The sequence below is a fragment of the Accipiter gentilis genome, chromosome 3 (genome assembly GCF_929443795.1).
Source record: "Accipiter gentilis chromosome 3, bAccGen1.1, whole genome shotgun sequence".
Classification (NCBI taxonomy): domain Eukaryota; kingdom Metazoa; phylum Chordata; class Aves; order Accipitriformes; family Accipitridae; genus Astur; species Astur gentilis.
The window spans coordinates 41088604-41108915 of record NC_064882.1 but is presented as its reverse complement, the minus strand read 5'-3'; the positions used below and the strand labels follow the sequence as shown (position 1 = coordinate 41108915).

General features: G+C 37.7%; 1 protein-coding gene across 3 annotated transcripts in view; it reads left to right on the top strand.

Annotated features, from left to right (window-relative positions):
• Positions 1-20312, top strand: part of UVSSA (UV stimulated scaffold protein A) — a 58732-nt gene that overhangs the window by 22675 nt on the left and 15745 nt on the right. For all 3 annotated transcript variants that reach the window (XM_049834862.1, XM_049834873.1, XM_049834882.1), the window contains exons 7-9: positions 2392-2500; positions 16107-16284; positions 17565-17717. In XM_049834862.1, coding sequence (XP_049690819.1) covers positions 2392-2500; positions 16107-16284; positions 17565-17717 — 440 coding nt within the window. The remainder of the gene's footprint in view (positions 1-2391; positions 2501-16106; positions 16285-17564; positions 17718-20312) is intronic.

Below are 20312 nucleotides of genomic sequence, written 5' to 3'. Positions count from 1 at the left end.
TCTTTTTTAATAGCTAAATGAGAAATGGAACCTGAGTATGGAAAATACAATGTTGCACTGTTTCTAGCTGGAGAAGCAGGAGTTGATGTTATTTCCAAACTTAATTAAATTGTCCCTAACAGATAAAAAGAGGATGAGAACACCAGCAGAATTTTGAAACCAAAATACAAACTTCTCTTCAATCTCTAGCCACCTTCTATTGTACAGAGTACAAAGCCTGATGATGTTTCTCTTTCTAAAGGCCATTGGGAAGGTCTTCTAAAAGTTGCAGTTTAACACAGATGTTCTTTCATGTCTAGTACCTTTGTGACTTTGTGATTAGTGGTAGAATATTTGACCCTGTCTTTGCATTAGAACTCTATTTTTGTTTCTGCTGTGGAGGTCAGGTTCAGCATGCATCTGTCTTGGCCATGCCAGGTAGGGCCTGAATTGCTGCTTCCCTTTAGATGAGGAAAAATGATTGCAGTGGGAAACAAAAAGTAAACTAGCGTGCAGGATCCTCCAGCATAGCCTAAAAGTTGGCAAGTCTCGAGGTAGTGATAATTAGGCTGAAGAGACTACATTGTGGTTGTTACCTGTCTTTGGCAGCAGGGTACTTTCAAACATGATTATGCTGCGACTTTATTTTAAAATGAAGACTAATTAGGTGTTCTTTGGTAAGAAAGCAGTAGTAAATCTACTCTATTCTTCAGGACAGTAAATATTTTTTTTTGGTCTTTTTTTTTCACTGGAACTGCAGCTTTCTTAAAGTCATTTTTTAAACAGAGGGAAGAATTGTAATTCTAACTTGCACCATCCATTCATTATATGTTAAAGTGTGTCAATATGTGTTTTAGTATCAATTAATGATCTTTATTAGAAATTAGTTCAGTCCAGCTTTCAAGTAATACTGACCAAAGAGAAATGCTATTTTTTAAAAAATTATATATTTTAAATTTTTAACTACATTCAACAAACCAAGGCTGGTTTCTAGGTTTTTTGGCTTCAGAGTATGTGTGTGATTTAAAGGAACTCAGCTGTGCAGCTGTGACACACGATTAGAGTAGTGAATTAAATTGGGAAAATTCTGCTGCAGGCAAAACCTGCAGTATCCTCCGGTGCTTGTAACAATGAGTAGTTGATATGAATATCAACGTAAGTCAGGTGCAGTAAGAGTAGTAAAGAATGTGGCTGAAAATAGTAAAAATTATACCATTCCTTATCTATTGCTTTGGCTTGCTGCCGTGAAGTTGAAAAAAGTGATAGCCTGTGGTAAGGTTGGTTTTAGGGGATACCCTTAGTATTATGTCCTAGACTTGTAAAAGTGCATGGCAAACATACAATAATATGCTAATTATGTTCGGTTTAAGAATTAGGTGGCTCCCAAGGTGGGCAAAGGAAATAAAGCATAAAACCTCCATCATTGCTGCCTTTTTAGGGTAGTTAGCATTTGCTATTTTAAAGTTCTGATAGTACAGGCCATGTCTGAGGTGGCACAGATTCTTCTAGCTTATGTGTAGTATAGAAGAAGAAAATTCTTTTTCAGGTATAGAACAAGCTTAGAAAAAAAAAAAGTAGAGACTTGCTGGCACATATAAGGTAGTAGCTAGCTGAAATGATGTATAGGAAGCCACTTACGTGAATGAATTACCCTGGTTAGTTGGCAGGAACTCCATTTTTATTTTTTAGCTAGTCATAGATATTCAATTTCAAACAGCAATGTAGACCAAGTGCACATTTTAAAAAAACGTTTTGTTGGCCTTGACCACAGTAATGTGTGCAGTCTAATGGTATGAATGGTTAGGATGTACTGAATTAGTTAAGAAAAGAATATATCAAAGTATATTTAGTGCTATTGTGAAGACACACAGTGAAACGCTGTTATATAGATTTGAATATTCTTATTTTCATCAGTATTACCTTGCCAGTCCATCAGCTTCTCCTCCTGTTTGCCTGCTCTGGTTTTGAGCTCTTAAAACAATTTGTGATACTATTTAACACGCCACAGACTGTTTGGGTACAGCTAAATGAGTAAAATCAACCAGAGGAGAAGAGATAAGGCTATAATTTCCTCATTAAGTCAAAATCTTGATGTTATTTTAAGATTTTTTTGGTCTTATTTTGTAGCTTCACACTTTCTCAGACTTCACCAACTGCATGTGTTCTAATGGATATAAGGGGCTTTAAAGAAGCCCTTAGGATAGAGTATGGCTTTAGAGATAAAATGTTAAGCAAAGGCCTGATCTTAAATAAAGATTAAATACATAATTAGGGACATACTTTTGACATAGAGCAGTCTCAGTAGGGCTATCAAGATGTCTGTAAAATATTTTCAATGTGAAGGGAAATGAAAAGCAGTCTTCACATTTAAAACAAAAAAAAAAAAAAAAACCAACAAAAATATCTCTGTAGATGAAAGCCTTGGATGATGACGATGACGAGGATGAAGATGAATTTGTGGAGGTCCCTGAGAAGGAAGGTTATGAGCCCCACATTCCAGACCACCTGCGTAAGGAATATGGTGAGTTTGCCCAGCTGTGACAAGCTTTATCCCTGCATGTTACTGCTGCACTAAAGTAAATAAACAGCCATTCTGAAGTAATAAAGTGATCAGCCGTGTGGGTAATCTCTGACTGCTATGAGGAAGTCATTACACAGATACAGGAGCAGCGATTGGCTCTAGATAAACAAATACTTTCTATGAGCAAGAGCAACTGAGACGAGAAGCTTATTTCATTCCATCATGTTCCACTGTAGTTTAGAGCCAGAAGCAGCACTGTGTATGCCTGTAAATGTGCTAAACACATACTTACTGGAGGTGAAGGGATGGCAAAGTAAAGCTGTAAATGAACCTGAACATTAGAAATACTGGTAACAGTCCAATGAGATGGGATAAGGTTTTGTACTATCACCTGCATTAATAGCAGTTGGAGATTTGCAGCCACATAGGGTGTCCAACTTACAGCTCGGAAAGGTGGCTTTTTGGGTTTGGGGTTGTTTTTTTTCATTGGGTGTTGCTATCACAAGACATTAAATGGAGCTCAGCATTCAAGTGCAGAATTATAGCCACTAAGCACATACCAGATGACAAAATACAATCTTGGCCTTGCCTTCTTTTAATGCATTCTAAAGATTTTTTTAAAAATAAATACATACCTGTGTTTTTGTGAAATTGAGAGGGGAGTTTACTGAGGAAAGTTCACCTAAGGTAATTAAATTTGAGTGCGTTATTCCTTGTCCTTTGTACATCTGGCTTATTAAGTGTCCATGTTCCCCACCTAAGGACTCGCAGTGAGCCCAACTGGCTGGTTCCAGTTTGTTTGAGGGAGGTAGATGTCTCTGTTCCTCCATGTATTTAAAAAATTGTGGAAATTAGCAACTATTTAGAGGACTGAGATTAGACTAGTGCAGTGGTGAGCTGGTAGCTGCAATGTGGTTTGAAATGACCCTTAGCACATTTGTTGCTTGAAACAGTCTGTAGGCACTCACTTTGTCCAAGCAAGAGTTGGGGAAGATGAAGTGGAACTGGGAGTATTGAGATAGTGAAATGGGAAGTAGATGTGTGTGTAAGACAAGAACACAGAACAGTGGTGAAGGACTGTAGGACACAAACTTAGGAACTGGGCAGCTTTTTATTTTTTGTTCATGGAAAAAAACTTTATATTTTGATAAAATTATACCAGCATATGTTGGCTTTCAGTCTTGCAATAAATACTGAATAAGTTCTAATTATTGCTAATAGTAGGACTTTCAGAAAAGGAATATAGTGGAAGAGAGGGGTAGCAGTCTTCCAGACAGTTGTGAAAAGCTTCTTATGTACACTCGGCTAATGAAAGAGTCCAAGAACATTGGTCGTGATAGTAAATGAATGAGCAAATGAGGTACACTCGGCTAATGAAAGAGTCCAAGAACATTGGTCGTGATAGTAAATGAATGAGCAAATGAGGTTAACCTTTAGCATAGCTATGGTTCTTTGGTGGGTGGTTTTTTTTTTTCCTTCCTTTGGCAGTATTCCTTGTGCCAAAACCGGTATTTTCTTAATACTTCCAGGCACTGGAACTTTGTTTTTGTTATCTTTAACAGCAGCCTGATGAATCCTAACATTGAAAGTTCTGTTTATACTTGTCAACTTCCACTGAAAGTGAAATGTGCTCATCTCTTCCCTCTCTCCCTTTCTACCTTTCCTCCCCTGTCTTCCTCATGGACACACATTTTTAAAAAAAAATAAAGCATCTTACCGCCCTTTGTATCACATTAACACAATACTTCGCTGCTAGTTAAATTCTACCTCATGGAAAAGGATAAAAGAATAGCCTACTAGCTACTCAAGGATATTTTAAAAATCTATATAAAATGGATTAAGAAATTCCCAATTTGTATTTAAACCATTGCTGTTGGGAAAATACATTATAGTGAAGAAGCCGATCAATCAGAAAACAAAACCTCTCTCTCATTTTGTATACATGTAGTTATGTAGCAGCTAATGGTCACACCTGGCTGTTCTTTATCTGGTGTGTTTGTTAAAAATAGCATTTTGAAAGAAATGAACCATTCTTGATGTTCCTGAAGTCATTCAGTTTTTCTTGCTGCCATATGTAAACTCCCAGTTCAGGAAAGTCTGAAAAGAATTCAGAATTTTCGAAAATAATTCAGGCAATCTTTGAAGCATGTGCTTTCTTCTATCTTCATGTACTTAAGTGCTTTCTTGGACCAACTGGTCAGTTACTAGTTCAAAATCTATTTCAGAAGCTGATATATAACTATTGCATAAATAGCTGACTTCTGTGTAATTACTTTAGGTCTACATGAAGAAAACGGAGAACTTTATTTGCCCTACTAGATTCTGTTCTGCACATGTTTTTAATAAGCAAAACCAAAATAAGCATCCCTTTGGCACACCTTGTTTGGAAAAGTGAATTATCATATTGAAATACACAAGAATATATTGATTTCATAGTAGCCTGTTATCATCAAGAGCTGGCTGTGTTAGGCAGCCACCTCTCTAATTAAATATGGTTCTTTGTTGCATGTGCAAGTGCAGTTACATAGCAGCAACTTTAGCTTTATGTTAACACAATCCAGGTGGGGTTTTGCTACATTTCTTTACTTCATGAGGACTCTGAGCTAAGAAAATGAAAGTCTCTGCAAATGGAATGTCCTAACTGGAACATTAAACCTTCTATGTAAAGTAAAATCTCAGTGCTTTCTATAAGGTGTGAACAATTTAAAGCTTTTTTCCTTGTCTTGTTACTTTTCCTGAACAAACCAGGAAAAGTGAACAGCTCCGCAGATTAACTTTTTATACTGAACAGGAAAACAAATTTGTAAAACATGACTGTGGAAATGGATTGAAATGTGACATTTAAATTACTGGTTTAAAAGTAACTTTATTCCCTTTCACCTCTCTTAGGAAAATAGAAGTATCCTACCAACAAGGTAAATTTCAAGCTGAGATGCTATTTCTGATGATGCGTACATGTATTTGAGGTTCTCCTGAATTCTGAAAAGTTTGGGGAAAATGAAAAGATACTTAGAGGCAGGGGAAGTTTTGTATGCATAGGTATATAGACATATGCAGTTGTATTATCTGTATGTATATGTAGTTGATGATGATCTCAAAATTGATGATGATATTAAATATAAAAGATGAACTGAGCATGGGTGCAGTTTGGGTGGAGGGAGAATTAAACAAGTCAATTTGAATCTCCATGTATAAGATGAAATGTAAATTTGTTAAAAGAATTTAGGTGATTAGATAACTGAAGTGTGAAGATATAACCCATTAGGGGTGTCATGCCAAATTAGCATTACCAGACTTTTAACGACCTCCCATTTGTATAATCCTTATTTACACTTGCACCTGATGTCTGCAACAGACAAGGGACTAGCTATTGTGTGGTACTACAGAGCCATTTAAAATACATTGTGTTGCAAAAGAGGAATATTGGGCTGAAAAAGAAACAGCGCTGTGAAAATAATTTTCATAGGGTTACTCTGGTTCTCAGCACTCTGCACCAATGTTGCTTAGATTCGTTGCTCTTGTATGGCTGGTATTGCTAACCCCTTAAAAATTGAGGCGTTATTTGTTTAAAAGAAAGCCCTTGGGAGAGAGAGAGTCTTGTTTCCACTTGAGATTTCCCACGTTCCAGCCTTTGCTGGTCAGCTGTCAGTTGCATTGGTTTAACGCCTTAAGGTGGATAAGGTAAGGGATGGAACTATGCAGATTCTGATGTCGTTCTCATGCCATAGACGGAATTTGGTGCTGATGCCAGGACAAGAGATTCCTTCCTGCCCTTGGTGGTCGTGGCATAGCTTGCAGCTGAGCTCTGAACCACATGGGGAGGTGATCCATTTTGAGAGATGTGCTTTGCCACATAAAAACGGAACAGTTCTTGGATCTAGTTCAAAGCGCCCACCTCCAGCAACTGTTGTCTACTAATGGGTTTTCTCAATTCATAATTCTTGTCTGTGTCTTAATGCATGCATTCATGAACTTACTTCTGCAGCACTCTTTGAGGTACAGGGAAGTGCTATTGCTTGTTTTACAAGTGGTGACATAAGGAAGCCATCTGACTTGGGAATATTAGCATGGAAGCAGGCTACCGGTTATCAAGTTTCATCCTCATCCAAAATTATATGAGAAATGACTGTACAGTCAAGAACACAAACCATTATTTCAAATCTGATTAATCAGATTATTTCTCTTGTATTTGAGCCTTAAGCCAAAATGTTTTTAGGTCCCTGATAGCTACTTCAGTGGTTCACATTGCATCTTAAAGCCTGCTTGGGATTTCTTTCATATGAGGATCAAACCTGCAGTTAAAAATCCCAAGGGTTAGTTCTATCCATTTCAGAAATTCTTCCCTCTTTGCATCACAGAGTGATGTGCCTTTGTTGGTTAGATGTCCCCACACTGCCTCTCCTAATCTGATGGTGTCTGGGTCATGCCTTTTCTGTGTGGTAAGTAGCTTTTTTTTTTTTTTTGGTATGAAATGTCATAGCAACACAGGAAAGAAGGCTTATACCCCAGTTCAACAAATAAGGTGTACAAACCCAAACTGTTTCCTTGTTAGAGAAGTTGCCCTCTGTTTTTTACGTAGAATTGGAGTGCTTCAGGCTACACAAGATACTCTAGTGCAGCTCTCACCGAGCATTTTAGAAACATGAATAAAGTTCCTATTGCTGCCATTCCATTAAAGGTGTGGGGGTTTTACAGCTTTTGCATTTTCTCTGAGCATTAAAGAGCCTGTATTAGAAATAACAATAAAATATTGCATAGACTAATGCATTATTGAATTTTCAGATTTGAAGCAGTAAAAGTCGTGCATTTTGGGGCATTTATTCAGAAAATTGCACTTGTTTGTATTGACTAGGTATACTCTAATCTGTACCTAGGCAGCAGACTACCATGCATATTGTTTTTAAAAGCTTTATTCTCTTGACTGCCATCCATCGAGACATGCAGGCGACACAATGATTAAAAGCAAAACTGCCTTGGAAATGTGGAATATAATAGAATCATCATTATAGATTAAGAAAATAGGGAAATTAATTACTGATTTATTGGAATCTGATTCTTTTATTCCCTACAGAAAAGACTTTCTAAATGCTTTTAAATGTTTCTGTTTGTGTGGTCAAGTACTAATGTTTCATCTGTGTCACGCCGAGAGCAATGGCACTGAATATGAAGCCTTGCATGTTATCTAATCACATGTATTGCTGTGTAGCCTTGCCATACTGACTCTTTCTTAGCTCTGTTTATATCCTTCATTTTTTATGTAGGAAGTAGGAAAACAGCGTTTCTAGTTACTGTGTACAATAGTAATGTGCTCTTTTATCCTACATCTAAATGAAGTTTCTCCCATAAAAACACCGTTTCACTGTTTTATGTAACAGATTTAAAGCTAGAAATGGCAAAAAGAGCACGTATGCAAGTGTTGATAAGGTGAAATAGAAACGACTGACTTTGGCCTGTGAAGAAGAGATGGCTTTCATACTGGTCTGTTTTCTTCCATAGAATCATCTAACAGATTTAGTGGATATGGAATGATTATCTGTTGATTCTACAGTAAGGTTTTCCTCTATTCTGTGGAGGTTTTTAATAGTAGCAGTGAAAATCTTCTGGAGATCACAGGGGAAAAGCACAAATCTTAAGGGTTGAGTTTGCATCCCTAACTACAACATCTAAACATCTCTGAAATACTCAGTGAAAGACTTGTTTTCAGTGTTTATTAGTCTTTTAGGAAAATACTTTGTTTAGTTTTTTGTTACTAGGATTGATTAGGGTTCCCAGTTGGCAGGCATATTTGAAAAACTTACTAAAAGTCATTTTGTAATAGCTTTTAAAATGATAGGGTGTTGATCAAATCTAGGCTTCCACAGGAGAGAGATTGATTATCATGTCAATGATCATGAAGTAGACTTGACTCAAGGCTGACTCAATGCAAATAAGAGGTTACAAGTGTGGGATCGGTACAGCAGCTTCTGTTGCTAACCGGTAGCTTCATTTCATACAAAATGTAAGGTGGGTTTATTTGGGGCAAGATGTAAGTCTGAAGAGCAGTCTGGCCAATTGCTTTCATCAGCTACAGGCCATAAAAATGTGCATCACCATGATTAACCAAATGATTGTGCCCTACCTTAGTTGTAATGAAAATAAGTGGTTTTGATGACATTATTATTTGGGAATGAAGTTGCTGAGGTTCTGCTGACTATCAAATCACTAAATAGACACACATGTGCTGGCTAAATGGAAATTAAAAATTATACTTAAGCTTTTTCTTTCCTTACTACAGTGATTTCTCAGTTTGTCTGGTTCCGTTTTAAAAACCTAATAGCTTTTTGGTCTGGTTTGGTTTGTCTGGTCTCCATACCTCAGGAACTTCCTGAGGGAATTCTTTCTGCATGTGAAGAACATGGAGAAACAGCTCAGTGGAGACCACAGCAAAAACAAACCTGCAGACTTCAGAGTGTATGAAGCACAGTTCTCAGGAACTGAATTTGAGACTTAGAATTACACTATCTAGGCTAAATAAGGACTTGTGGGTATTACTTGACTTCTTTAAGGGGAAGAAACAAATCAGGTTTTGCAGGGGGAAGTACAGGCAGAATTACCTCCTTACCTTTCACTGCCCTGTGAAATTTGGGTTCCTTTTTTCCAGATTTGGAAAATACAATTAACACATAGTTGTGTTCCTCTCCTTAGGCAAGAGTCTAGTATTTAGAATAAGATTTCTAATAATATTACCATAAATCCTTTTAAAAAAAAAATCAGGCAGTTGTTACATGATTGAGATAGCATGCATTGATTTACCATAAATGTATAGATAAAAGATATTCAGCACTGAAGTTAGGACCCCAGTCCTGAACTGCTGTAATCAATTATGTGTTGTGTGGTCTCAATTTTTGTTGTTGTTGTGTATACAATATCAGAAGTGTTTAATTATAAGTTTACAAGTGAGATTGCCTCGTTGTGTAGTATGTTTGAATATATCTGCATATGGACAATCACATTTTCTATATAGCTATACTTAGGACAATAATTGAGTAAAACTTATTATAATACAGTATTTGGAACGAAGATAACTTTGCACATTGACGAAAAAACATGATTAGCACTTCAATAAAATGCTTCTGCATCCATGTAGAAGTATTGATTGTAGATGTTTCTTCTGATGCATCCTAGTCATGCAAAGACCTTTCCTCGCTCTCAGGCAAGGTCCTTCTATGTAAATAAGGTTCCCAGAAAATCTGGCAGGACATGGGATATATTTGATTCCTACTAAAGTTCTTAGAAATTAATAGTCACTGCACAGGATGCTGATAATATTTCCGAGTGGTTTGCAATAGTCGTGTGCCTCATAGGAACTGTGTGATGGCCAGGGACTGCAAAATGATAAGCAAGAAGTTGAAAAGATCAAGATGTAAGGTGTAGAAAGGTTTTAATCTAAACTCTGCTTCTTTGATTTAGTCTGATTCTTAGCTATGATTGTAAACCAACAATAAATAGTGTTAATGAGAATTAACTTATAACAAAATAACATATTCTGTAACTCCAGTAAGCCAAACAAAGTACTTATGTAATGATAATGAACTCTTCTAGTTAACAAACGTAGTTGTTATCTTTTTCTATAATTTGAATTTCCAAAGTAGAATTCTAAAATTATTAGAGAAATGTAAATGGGCATAGCTGCATTCAGAGGTGCTGGGGGCATATTTTTTGTTGTTTAAAACCTCTGATTATAAAAAAACCCTTGACAACTTTTAAAAAGTAGTGTAATTTATACAGAAATATTAATATGTGCAGTTGTCCATGTGGTAAGTTGCTTTGAGTGCACACACAGCTTGTGTGTTGTGAGAATATTCGCTAAAGCCACCTCTAGCATTTCAGCATCTTCCCCTAGGAGCTTCAGATAGCAATTTGTTTAGTGGCGTTCAAGAGTCCATCCAAAACAAAAGAGGAAGTTTTCTACTGCAATAAATGGTAAGTGTTTTAATCACTTATCACTTAATCATAACGTTGTATGAATGCTTGTAAGGTTTTGTTCATAACAGATATTTTTATTATTTTTTTCCTTATTTTAGACTTCTGTGTAGATGAAGTGATATTAACAAGAAAAGAGCCTGATATTTCTTTTTTAAAGTAGAGACATGAAATTTGATCCTAATTAAAAAAAACCAAACCAACCCTGAATATTCCTTTAATTTGTGATGGTTTCGTAAAGATCAGATCTCTGTCAGGGATGACATATCATTCAAATCTCCATCCTGTATGAGTAGCAGAACCTTCAGAGATAATGAAGTCTTCCTACTGTATGATCACCTATGTTAATTTTATTCCCACACACCTTTGTGCATGGAGAGGTATACCAGAACTGATCCTGAAACACTGGAGCTGTTTGGAAGCAATGCCCCAGACATTGACTTGAACCCTCTGCTCTGCAAGCCCATATGAAGTAATCCTTGCAAAGTTCTGTTCACTTTGCAATAAAGCTTATTGTGCTTCCTGAGTAAAATACGTGCAGCTTTTTTTATTATAAGCACAGTAGAGGGTAAGTGGGGAAATACTGTACCTGAACTGCTGGATTTTCCTGACAGTCTTGCAGAGTGTCTGTACCAATATAAATCACATACATTCAGCTTGACTAAGATTCAACAAATGGGAAACAGAAATTATTACATTTTTTTCAGAAAAGTTGAAGTCCATAATACTTGTTTATATTCTATCTCCGTTTTTTCAATTAAACTTAAGTGAATCTGAAGTAGCTAGATTTCTTCTAAATCCACACAGCTGAGGAAACCTGTGCTTGCTCTTTCTCTGAATTTTCACTGAGGGGCTTTTATCTCCCCCTAATCCCACCATTTCTGTCAGGACATAATCTCTTTCTCAAATTTACATTTTAATTACAAGGCCAGCTGAACTAGCTAAAATCAATAATGTCAGCATTCAGCAGCCTAACTTCAGCTGAAACCCCAGCCTCTCTCTTTCCTTGTATCGATTTATCTTGTGAACACGGTCTACTTTATTGCTTCAGGCAAATAGGTGCCATTTGGTCAATTTAAACAAAAAAGGGGATTTGAACATTTTTATGATTCTTTCTAAAAGCTGCTATTGGAACAATTTGAACCCAGGTACCGTACTTGTGTTAAATAAAATACACAGAACAGCAGAATTCTGAAGAGGAATTTTACTTTTAAAATTGCACTTAATCCTAACTATGTCTTCAAAACAAAACAAAAAAACCCCACCCTGACATTGGATACCATTCAGCTATGGCTGTCTGCATGGTGACTTCTGTCTTTATCTTGTTAGCAAAAATTAATTTTATAAACAAATACCTTTTAAAAAAATCCATGGTAAAGGTGGTGTTACTGGTGTCGTGTATTTACCTTTAGCCATTTTTTCTGTTAATGGTTTAAAATAAGAAATCAATGGGAAAATATTTTGTTCTTGTAACTCTTGAGAATTCCTATATTGATCTTTTGGATGTGATTTTATCTATCTAAATGTCACATTGTCTATTTATCTCTCTTGCCTTTTTCTGTGTGTTGCTGACTGCTTGTCTCTGCTGTTCACATCCTCTCCCCCTCAACAAAATCAGTGTAGTGAATGAGCAATCATGCTTTCTGTAAACGTCATAGGAAAAAATGGAAATAAAACTAAAGTTTCCTGAGAACTTTTAACACATATGCACATATTCTCTCTGAAGAGGAAAAAAGGTGAGACACATACCTGCTACCTTCTGACTTGAAGACAGTTTGTAAATAGTATGCATAAAAGTGCTCTCAAAACTGTTGCTTTAAACAATGCTTTTCACAAAGATATTCTTGCCCTTAAAAAAAAAAAAAAAGAGAGAAAAGGCAATTTTAAAATGCTAAATACAGTATAAGCAATTCTACATTACAGATAACAGTCTATCACATATTTTTCTCAGCTAACCTTGTTCATGCCAAAGGGACTGTTTGTTTGTAGCTGTTTCTATTGTAAAAGGAAGCTTACTCGTCCAAATCCTGATGATTCTAAAGTATGGTTATAACAGAATCTTTTGGGTTAATTCTGTTTCACTTTGATACAAAGCACCTGAGGAGGACTTTTTCCCTTTCTAGCCTATGACAGGAGCTTAGATGGACTCCTGTCCTGCCCCCTTTCCAGATAGATAAATTCAACATTGCTCCCTTAATATTTAACTGAAGTGCTGTTTAAAAAAAAAAACAAACAAAAAACCATATTTGTGGAAGCACCATTATCCCTCTTGAATGGCAAGTCCACAGACTAATAAATGTCATGAGAACATTTCTTTTGCTATTTAGCCTAGATACTTCTCTGCTTAGTTCCATCCTATTATGCTCAATTACCATTTCCCTTATTGCTGCTTTTCTGCTAATTTTGAGACCCTTTTCCAATGCACAGATTAGTCCTTTAAATGAGTTTTTAAACAATGTTCTTTAAAGCCTTGACTTTGGGAAAGGAAGTTAGATAACAAGGTGAGTGTGGCATGTTCATCACTTTCATGAAAGTATGTGATGTGGGCATGGCTGAGGAAGGGAGTAGTAGTGTCAGACACGCTCAGCAGCATCACCAGCCAACAGCAAGGTGGCCTGTGTCTGTCTACAGCTGGTTCTAACCTCCAGTCTGGGGACATAAAAATTAAAAAAGGGTGATCCTTCTTTGCATCACAGTCCGTGCTAACTTCAGTTCCCAGGAAGCACTGGACAGCTCGAGCAGCACTGTCTTGCAAGATGCCCTGCCTTAGGAATGCGGACTTTGGTTTTGGAGTGTTTTCCAGAGAGGAGAACAGGGAGTGGGGGAAGAGCTGGGTTTGACACTGGCTTCAGACTGTGGTGAATGTCTTTTTTCCCCACTCTGCAGTGCTTGCTGCCTGCAAACGTTTGGCCAGTTGGGTACTTGCTGAAGTCTTTCTGGGGCAGCCGCAGGACTGGCACTACCGAAATACCTGTTCTCAGATGTGTGTTCATTCCTGTGGGGTATCTGCATGACACTCAAGTAGCCTTTTCTTAAGAAAGGTGGAATGCATCAGCCTGCCAGAGCTGAGTCTGGTCTCTCTATGAACATGGGAAAATACTATCACGCACAAGGTGAATCACGGATCTACTTGCCTCCCCTCAACCGTCTTGTTAAAATGGTGCACATATCTTGTCATCATACACTGGATAAGCAGAAGGAATGTATTGAGTTGTTGTGGGAAAGTGAGGAGAAGACAGAGAAGTCTCCGTGAATGCTTCTTAACTGCTGATGGCTAGTGCTCTCATCCTCTTTCTTTCCCTCTCTTGTTTTGAAAGGGGCAGGTAAGCCATCTGCCACAGTTGTTGTTACTGGCCTCTGCCCTGAATTGCCTTGCCCTCAGAACGGTTTCCTTCATTGTTACCAGTGTAAGCCATACTAGAGAGAGACATGGGGTCTCAGATGGTCTAGAAGAGTCCTCATCCTTGAGAGTATTCTGGGGCTTTTTCTCCTCTCTGGAGTCTCTTGTATTAAGATCTAGGAATGACTGCAGTGACCATTCGCCGTGTGCAGCAGAATGTAAAGGATTTACGTGCACACAAGCCAGATCCAGCTGGATGTCTGCTTTTGTTTCCCCTCTCCTTCTGAGGGGCTCTAGCTTTGTGGATTTTGAATTGGGACTGTTGGCTCCCTCTGGGGAGAGGATCTCCAGGAACTAGCTTAAGCAGGGGGTTGACAGAGCATAATTCTCAGTGCCTTGAGCTTAGAGCCTTGGAAAACGAGGAGGAGAGGTCATTCCCTGCGCAAGGACTCAGTTCCTGATCGAGGTACTCGGAAAGTTTAGACCCATATGTATCTAGGGGGTGGATCTTGAAGGTTACAGGGAACGTATGGTACAAATCAGTCAAGGTGAGAATGAATTACTGCAAGACCTTATAAGGTAGAAAGAAGGGGTCAGGGCAAGTTGCTCTGATTTTGTTTGGGGAAAAAAAGGTTTTTCTCTGAAACGAAAATGTTTTGTGTACCAAAGCTACCTGCTGCTACGGCTCCTGCAATTTCCCACTCAGAGGGCAGGTCATATCACATTAGCTTTTCCTTTTTTAGTTGACATCTTGTGATATGTTTAATGATGAGCAAACCAAATTAGCAAAGCAAGAATACTTCTGGATACAGCTTCAGGGCTGGCTAGAAGTGGGCAAGAGACTAGAAGTCCTAATTAAATAATGGCTAAAACATGTCAGGTAAACTCAGGTTGCTTTTCATAAGGAGGCTGAGATTACTTGCTTAAAATTTTAGTCTTTTGAAACCATGACTTTTTTGTGTTGATTTAAGGTTTTTTTTGGGGGGTGGGGCCTTGCATTTCAATCACTTCTTTTATAAAAAGGCTTTCTGTTGGGGAAAATGTAGTCTGTTACATTAGAGTGAGGGATCATGTCTTTCCATTTTTAGCTGTCATTGGCTGCAAAGTTCTTGTTACTACTGCCAGCTAATAGAGTTGCTTCTCTAGCTCAGCGGGTAGAGGCATGTGCTGTCTAACTACTCAGCCTTTCTAATTGCATCATTACAGTCTGTGCTGACTGTCTAATCTAGCCGTATAAAGTAATTAAGTTGCCCCACCACTGAGCTGCTGGTGCTGAACATCAATGCCTGCCTGGTACTGCCTTGCAGTGGGCTTGTTCCTCAGGTGTAGCTCAGGCATTTACTGTCTCTTGAGTGTACTCTGTGGGTGTACTCATTGCTTCTGCCAGCACTTAAGATATTTTGTCTTGGCAAATTGTGTGGTTTAGTATCTGTGAAAGAAGAACGTTCTCTAGATAATTCTGTTTGCAGGTATATTTATGAATCAAACCTCAGCTATTATCAGTGGTGCTGCCCCTTAACAAATTGGGAAGGAAAAAAAAGAGTTATTTTGTTTTATATTCTCAGCTCTGAGGGGTCATTATGGTAGCTGAGAATCATCAAAGAACAAGGATGTGCCTCACACACACTGGTGTTTTTTTCACTGCGTGTGCTTCCCCGCCAGCCATGCTGGGTGATGATGGTTCCTGTTCTCATCAGTCATGTGTTGCAGTGAATCCCCCACCCAGAAGTGGTTTCTCTTTGCCAGGCTATAAGAGTTTCAGCAGTTTTTGCTAAGATACCACAAAGAATTAATCTTAGCACACAGGAGGATATGGATGTATGCGTTTCCTTTTGCTTTCTACTGCTCTTGGATTTCTTTTGGGACTCTAGGTGTTATACAGTAGTGCCAATAGTTCCTTTCTTCTATTTTACTTTGATGTAACCTTGAATACAGAAACCACATACCAGCCAGCAGATGTGACGCTAGAAACTGATATACAAAAAGCAGTATTGCAATTTAGGCAAACATGTATTGTTAAAATCCTTCTTTCCAAGGTGAAGTAACATCATTCTTTGTTGTCACACCTTGTCATAAAAATTTAAAAGTTGGTTTGCTGTAGTTAGTTATTCAGTAGGTTTCTGTCCCAAAATGAGAAAAAATTTACAGGCAGAAATATCACTCTTGTCTATAAGTGGGATTGCTGTCTAACGCAAACTGAAAGCAGTAAGGCATGTAATCAGCGTCCTGAGCTGTTTGGCCCCACTGTTAAGTGTTGAGGGTGGGAAAAGTGAATCACTCCTAAACATTGAGGTTTTTTTGCAGGGCTAGAGCCGCAGTCACCTCCAAAAGCACCAGCGGGGAAGACATCAATGGGGACAGCTCCGCTGAGCTCCCGCACCCAGCTGAAAGGAAATGAAGACGAACTTGATCCAACCTGTGCAGCTGCCACACTGAAACTTATTAGGGACAAACTACCGAAGTTACCACCTCCACAGGCCAGGTTATCTTTGTTTAGACCTTGTAGAAACCTCTTGCTCTTACTTGTATTTATTAGTAATGAAAGCACACAAAAAAGCACTCATGAATTGGATAAACTGTTAAGACTGTCTTGGTTGCATTTTGAAGTTACAATTCTTTTACCGAGATGTACATTCACTGCTTAATATTTGGGATTTTGTTAGTGACTGGACCAGGATCTTAAGAAACCTTTTAGTACTCACTTGGTTTAGGTTTTATTTGGTGCAAATGGCCTGTATGAAAATATAAAGCATTTCCTTCTCTCCTAACAAAAAAACCCATGCCCGTTTGTTAGGGTAATTCTTGGTTTGTAACTAAACAGAACATATCCTAATACTGAATTAGCAAGTAGTTTCAACCATCTCTTGGTTTCTAGTGACTTACACTGTCAGTGCTGCCTGGAGATGTGTTATACTGATTCCAGAGAGGTATTTGTTGTCAATCCCATTCAAAGCTTGGTGAAACTCCAGCCATGTCTAGCATTTATCAGTGATTTGTGGAAAAGACTGGAGTAATCTACTTAGTGGCATGTTCCTGAAAAGACACTTCTGCATTGGCCAGGAAAGCCCCCAAAACTTAGCAAACTGGAATGTAATGTCAGAAAAAGAAAGGGGTTTGCATCATTAGAACTCTGGAGTATTAGGGCATATGTTTTTGTTTTTAATCTTTAAAAAGTTGAGGTTACAGTAAGGTGACTTAGACAATTTGTAGCTCTATCAGTGAATAACCAAGGTCTCTGTAGTACTACTGTGGTTTTTGAGGACTAATGAATACTGTAGCAGTGTTGCACAATGAGTATTTTAAGTCAGCAAGATGGAATTTTGTCAACAAAAACAAAGACTTTGCAATCTGTGTGACTGCCATGCAAATGTGAGCATGACTTTACAGAAGCAAGATCTTTCTAAAAATGGTTTGCCACCTCAGTAGCTCCTGTTACAGTACAGCATGTGTGATCCACTACTGCCCCCATTAGATCTCTAGGCTTCCACACCCACAGTATAATACATTTTATCTAGCTTTAGGTGAATGTGCAGTTAAGCTTCGTGGTGCAGTGTGCTGTACTTAGAGTGTGTAGTTTTATGGTCCATATCCTCTTTTTTTTTTTTTTGAAAAAAAAAAAAAAAAAGGGCACAATCCTGTAAAGGTAGTTGTAGTCCTAGATCTAAGATAATATTAGCGTTGGTGTGAAAATCTAATGAGAAAAGAGAAAAAGTTGTTGTGATCATTGCTGTTCTGTATTGACTTTACATCAATTTTCTCCAGTGACTGTGCAACTACTGAGCCAGCAGCCTTGGAAGAGCCTGACAGTAAGAGAAGAAAACTAGAAGAAGAAAGAGCTAAAGCTCCCCTCATGCCTTTTGGATTAGATCTTCACTACTGGGGACAGGATCAGCCAAGTGCTGGGAAGATTCTCAAGTAATGCTCTTTTTCTTTTAAGACAAATTAAACAAATATATAGATTTACTTGTACTCAGAGGTCATGCAGTGGGGTAACTGCTATTTCTTTTGATAATTACTTTTCTTCTTTCCTTTGTGTTATAGGACCCATAAACAAAGTCAGAAATTCTACCTTTAAATGTTATTTGTTTTCAGAAGGTGTGATACTAATTAAATATCCTTTGATGCTTCAAAGCACATTTTTCTTCTGCTCTTTTCATGTTTATGTATTATTGGCAGCATGACATCACTTACTCCAATTTAAATTGGTATCTCTTTATGCAAAGTGCTATGTAAGTGCATGATAGACATTCCCTCTGCTGGAGACTTTACAGTCTAAATAAACAGCAGGCAAGGCAGGAGAAAGGCTAGGGAGGCGTCAGGGTATTTTTCCTGACTTTACAGAGTGGTAACCGGGGAAATTGATATGATTGTTCAGTCACACAAGAAATGGGTGGCAGTTACAGGATTTGAATTTGGATCTTCTACTTTCCATTCTTGTCTGGGAAGGTTTTGTGTGTCTTGGACATGAAGCGTTGCTGACTTAGGGAAAGCTTTAGCAATGCTGGAGGGAAGAGATGGTAGATATACGTTGGAACTTGTTTCTAGCAGTCAGTTTTTAAAACCCCTTTTTAGCACTAGTATTTTTATATGAAAGCTGGGATGCAAAGTCCACCCTGCCGCTATGTATAAATTTCATTTAAGTCCACCAGAACTTTAGTATCAGTGTGTACCATACCTGGCTTGAAAAAGGCAAAAATCATTGACTGGCTGGGTTGCAAATCACTCTTATATTCTCAGCAGTATTACTTTAACTTAGCTTGTTTTCTTAGCAAAACAAACCAAAAAAACCCAACCCATAATCACAGTATTAAGACAGTGTTTGCAGAAAGAAACAAGAGGAAAGGTTTGCCCCTGTACCTAATTGCATATAAAATGCTGAATATCTTTTAAATTTCTGAAAGCCAGTGAAATTTGATATATAATAGTGCTTTAACAGTCACTTCAAGCTTTGGGTTCTGTCTCATGTGGTGTAAGTTCTTCAAAGCCTATAAAATGGTTAAGATTTTCAGCAGGGCTTTAAGAAGGATTTGTCTGTGATAATGCCGAAAAGGTAGTAAGGCTTTATTTTACATTGCAAATGAGTTATTCAAGTCATAAGTGAAATCAGAAGCATATTTCACTGCCTGCCTGCCTTCTGCTGTACTGTTTTATTTTTATGCTTTCCAATAAAATAGAGGGCACACTTCTGAACCATACAGTCTATAACTACAGGTATGCCAGTCTAACTAAAGATAATTTAAGTAACTCTGCACATACAATACCATTGAACCCGGGTATAAAATATATTTATTGAAAAAATTAAGATAGTCATTGGCAAACTTTAACTTTTCTGTATGCACACATACTGCCTCTGTAAGATGCCTAGGAAAAATAATCAAACCCCAAAACCAGACAACACATATGGAATGTGTATGGAATTTGAATTTTTAAAATCTGAAGTGGAAAAGCCTTTCTTCACCTATTTAACACTACACTTACTTAATTACCACATTTACAATAAATTAAGATTTTGATAGTGAGAATGTAGCTGCCGGGAAGACAATTTTCTAAAGAAGTTTTGTTTAGTAACTGTGGGCTTCACAAAAAGTTTGGGCCAACCCATTTTCCCTACTTCTGCCTTCACTCACGCAACTGATTAAGCTAGTTTAAGAGCTCTTAAAATGAGTTTATAAAGCTGTAGTAGTACTTTGGTGTTTTTTTTTTTTTTGGGGGGGGGGGGCGGTATACTGCACAGTGCTGTACTGTGTAGAGACTGCTATCCCAGCTTAACCAACTATTTTGGATATCATGGGCCTCCCAAACTCATTTATCCTCCTCTTTGAATTAAATTAGCTTACGCTTAGGGTCAGAGTAAATTAGCTGGTACAGCATTTTTTATGACTGTGATTAGGGTATTTGAATTAGCTCATTGGGTGCTTGCTCTGGGATCTCTGTATCCATCATACTGGTCTTAGAATTTATATTTATTCAAGTTTTTTATAAGCTTCCCATCATCTGAGGAATGAAGTTGATATAAATTTTTTTAAAGAGTGTGACATTTCTCCAGGACCTGGACTTTCTTTTAGATTTCAGTTAACCATTACTTATCTTTTATTCCTCCTAATGTATAGCTATGTAATTTCCACTAAAGCCTCTGTTATTTGTCTAGATCAGTAACACTCCTTCTGTGAGTGTGAGTGGGGTGTTCCCCTTCTGATCCCTCTCACAAAAACGTTTTACTTGTCACATGCATCATTTTTCAAACAAGGATCTCTGCCTTTTTTAAATGTTGCTTTAATTACAACAGCAGGATATCAGATAACTTTGGGAATTAGCACTGCTTTGTTCTTTTCTTACCTGCTTGTAATTCATGCTGGGAGAAAATAAGGTATATGCTTGTAGTAAACAATAATATTTCTGAATATCTGTGTAGGAATCAGGCTATTTTAAGTCCAGCTCCCAAATACTGATCAATAATACATAGAGTAAAACATAATTTTAGTTTCCTTGAGATTTGTTGGATGCAGACAA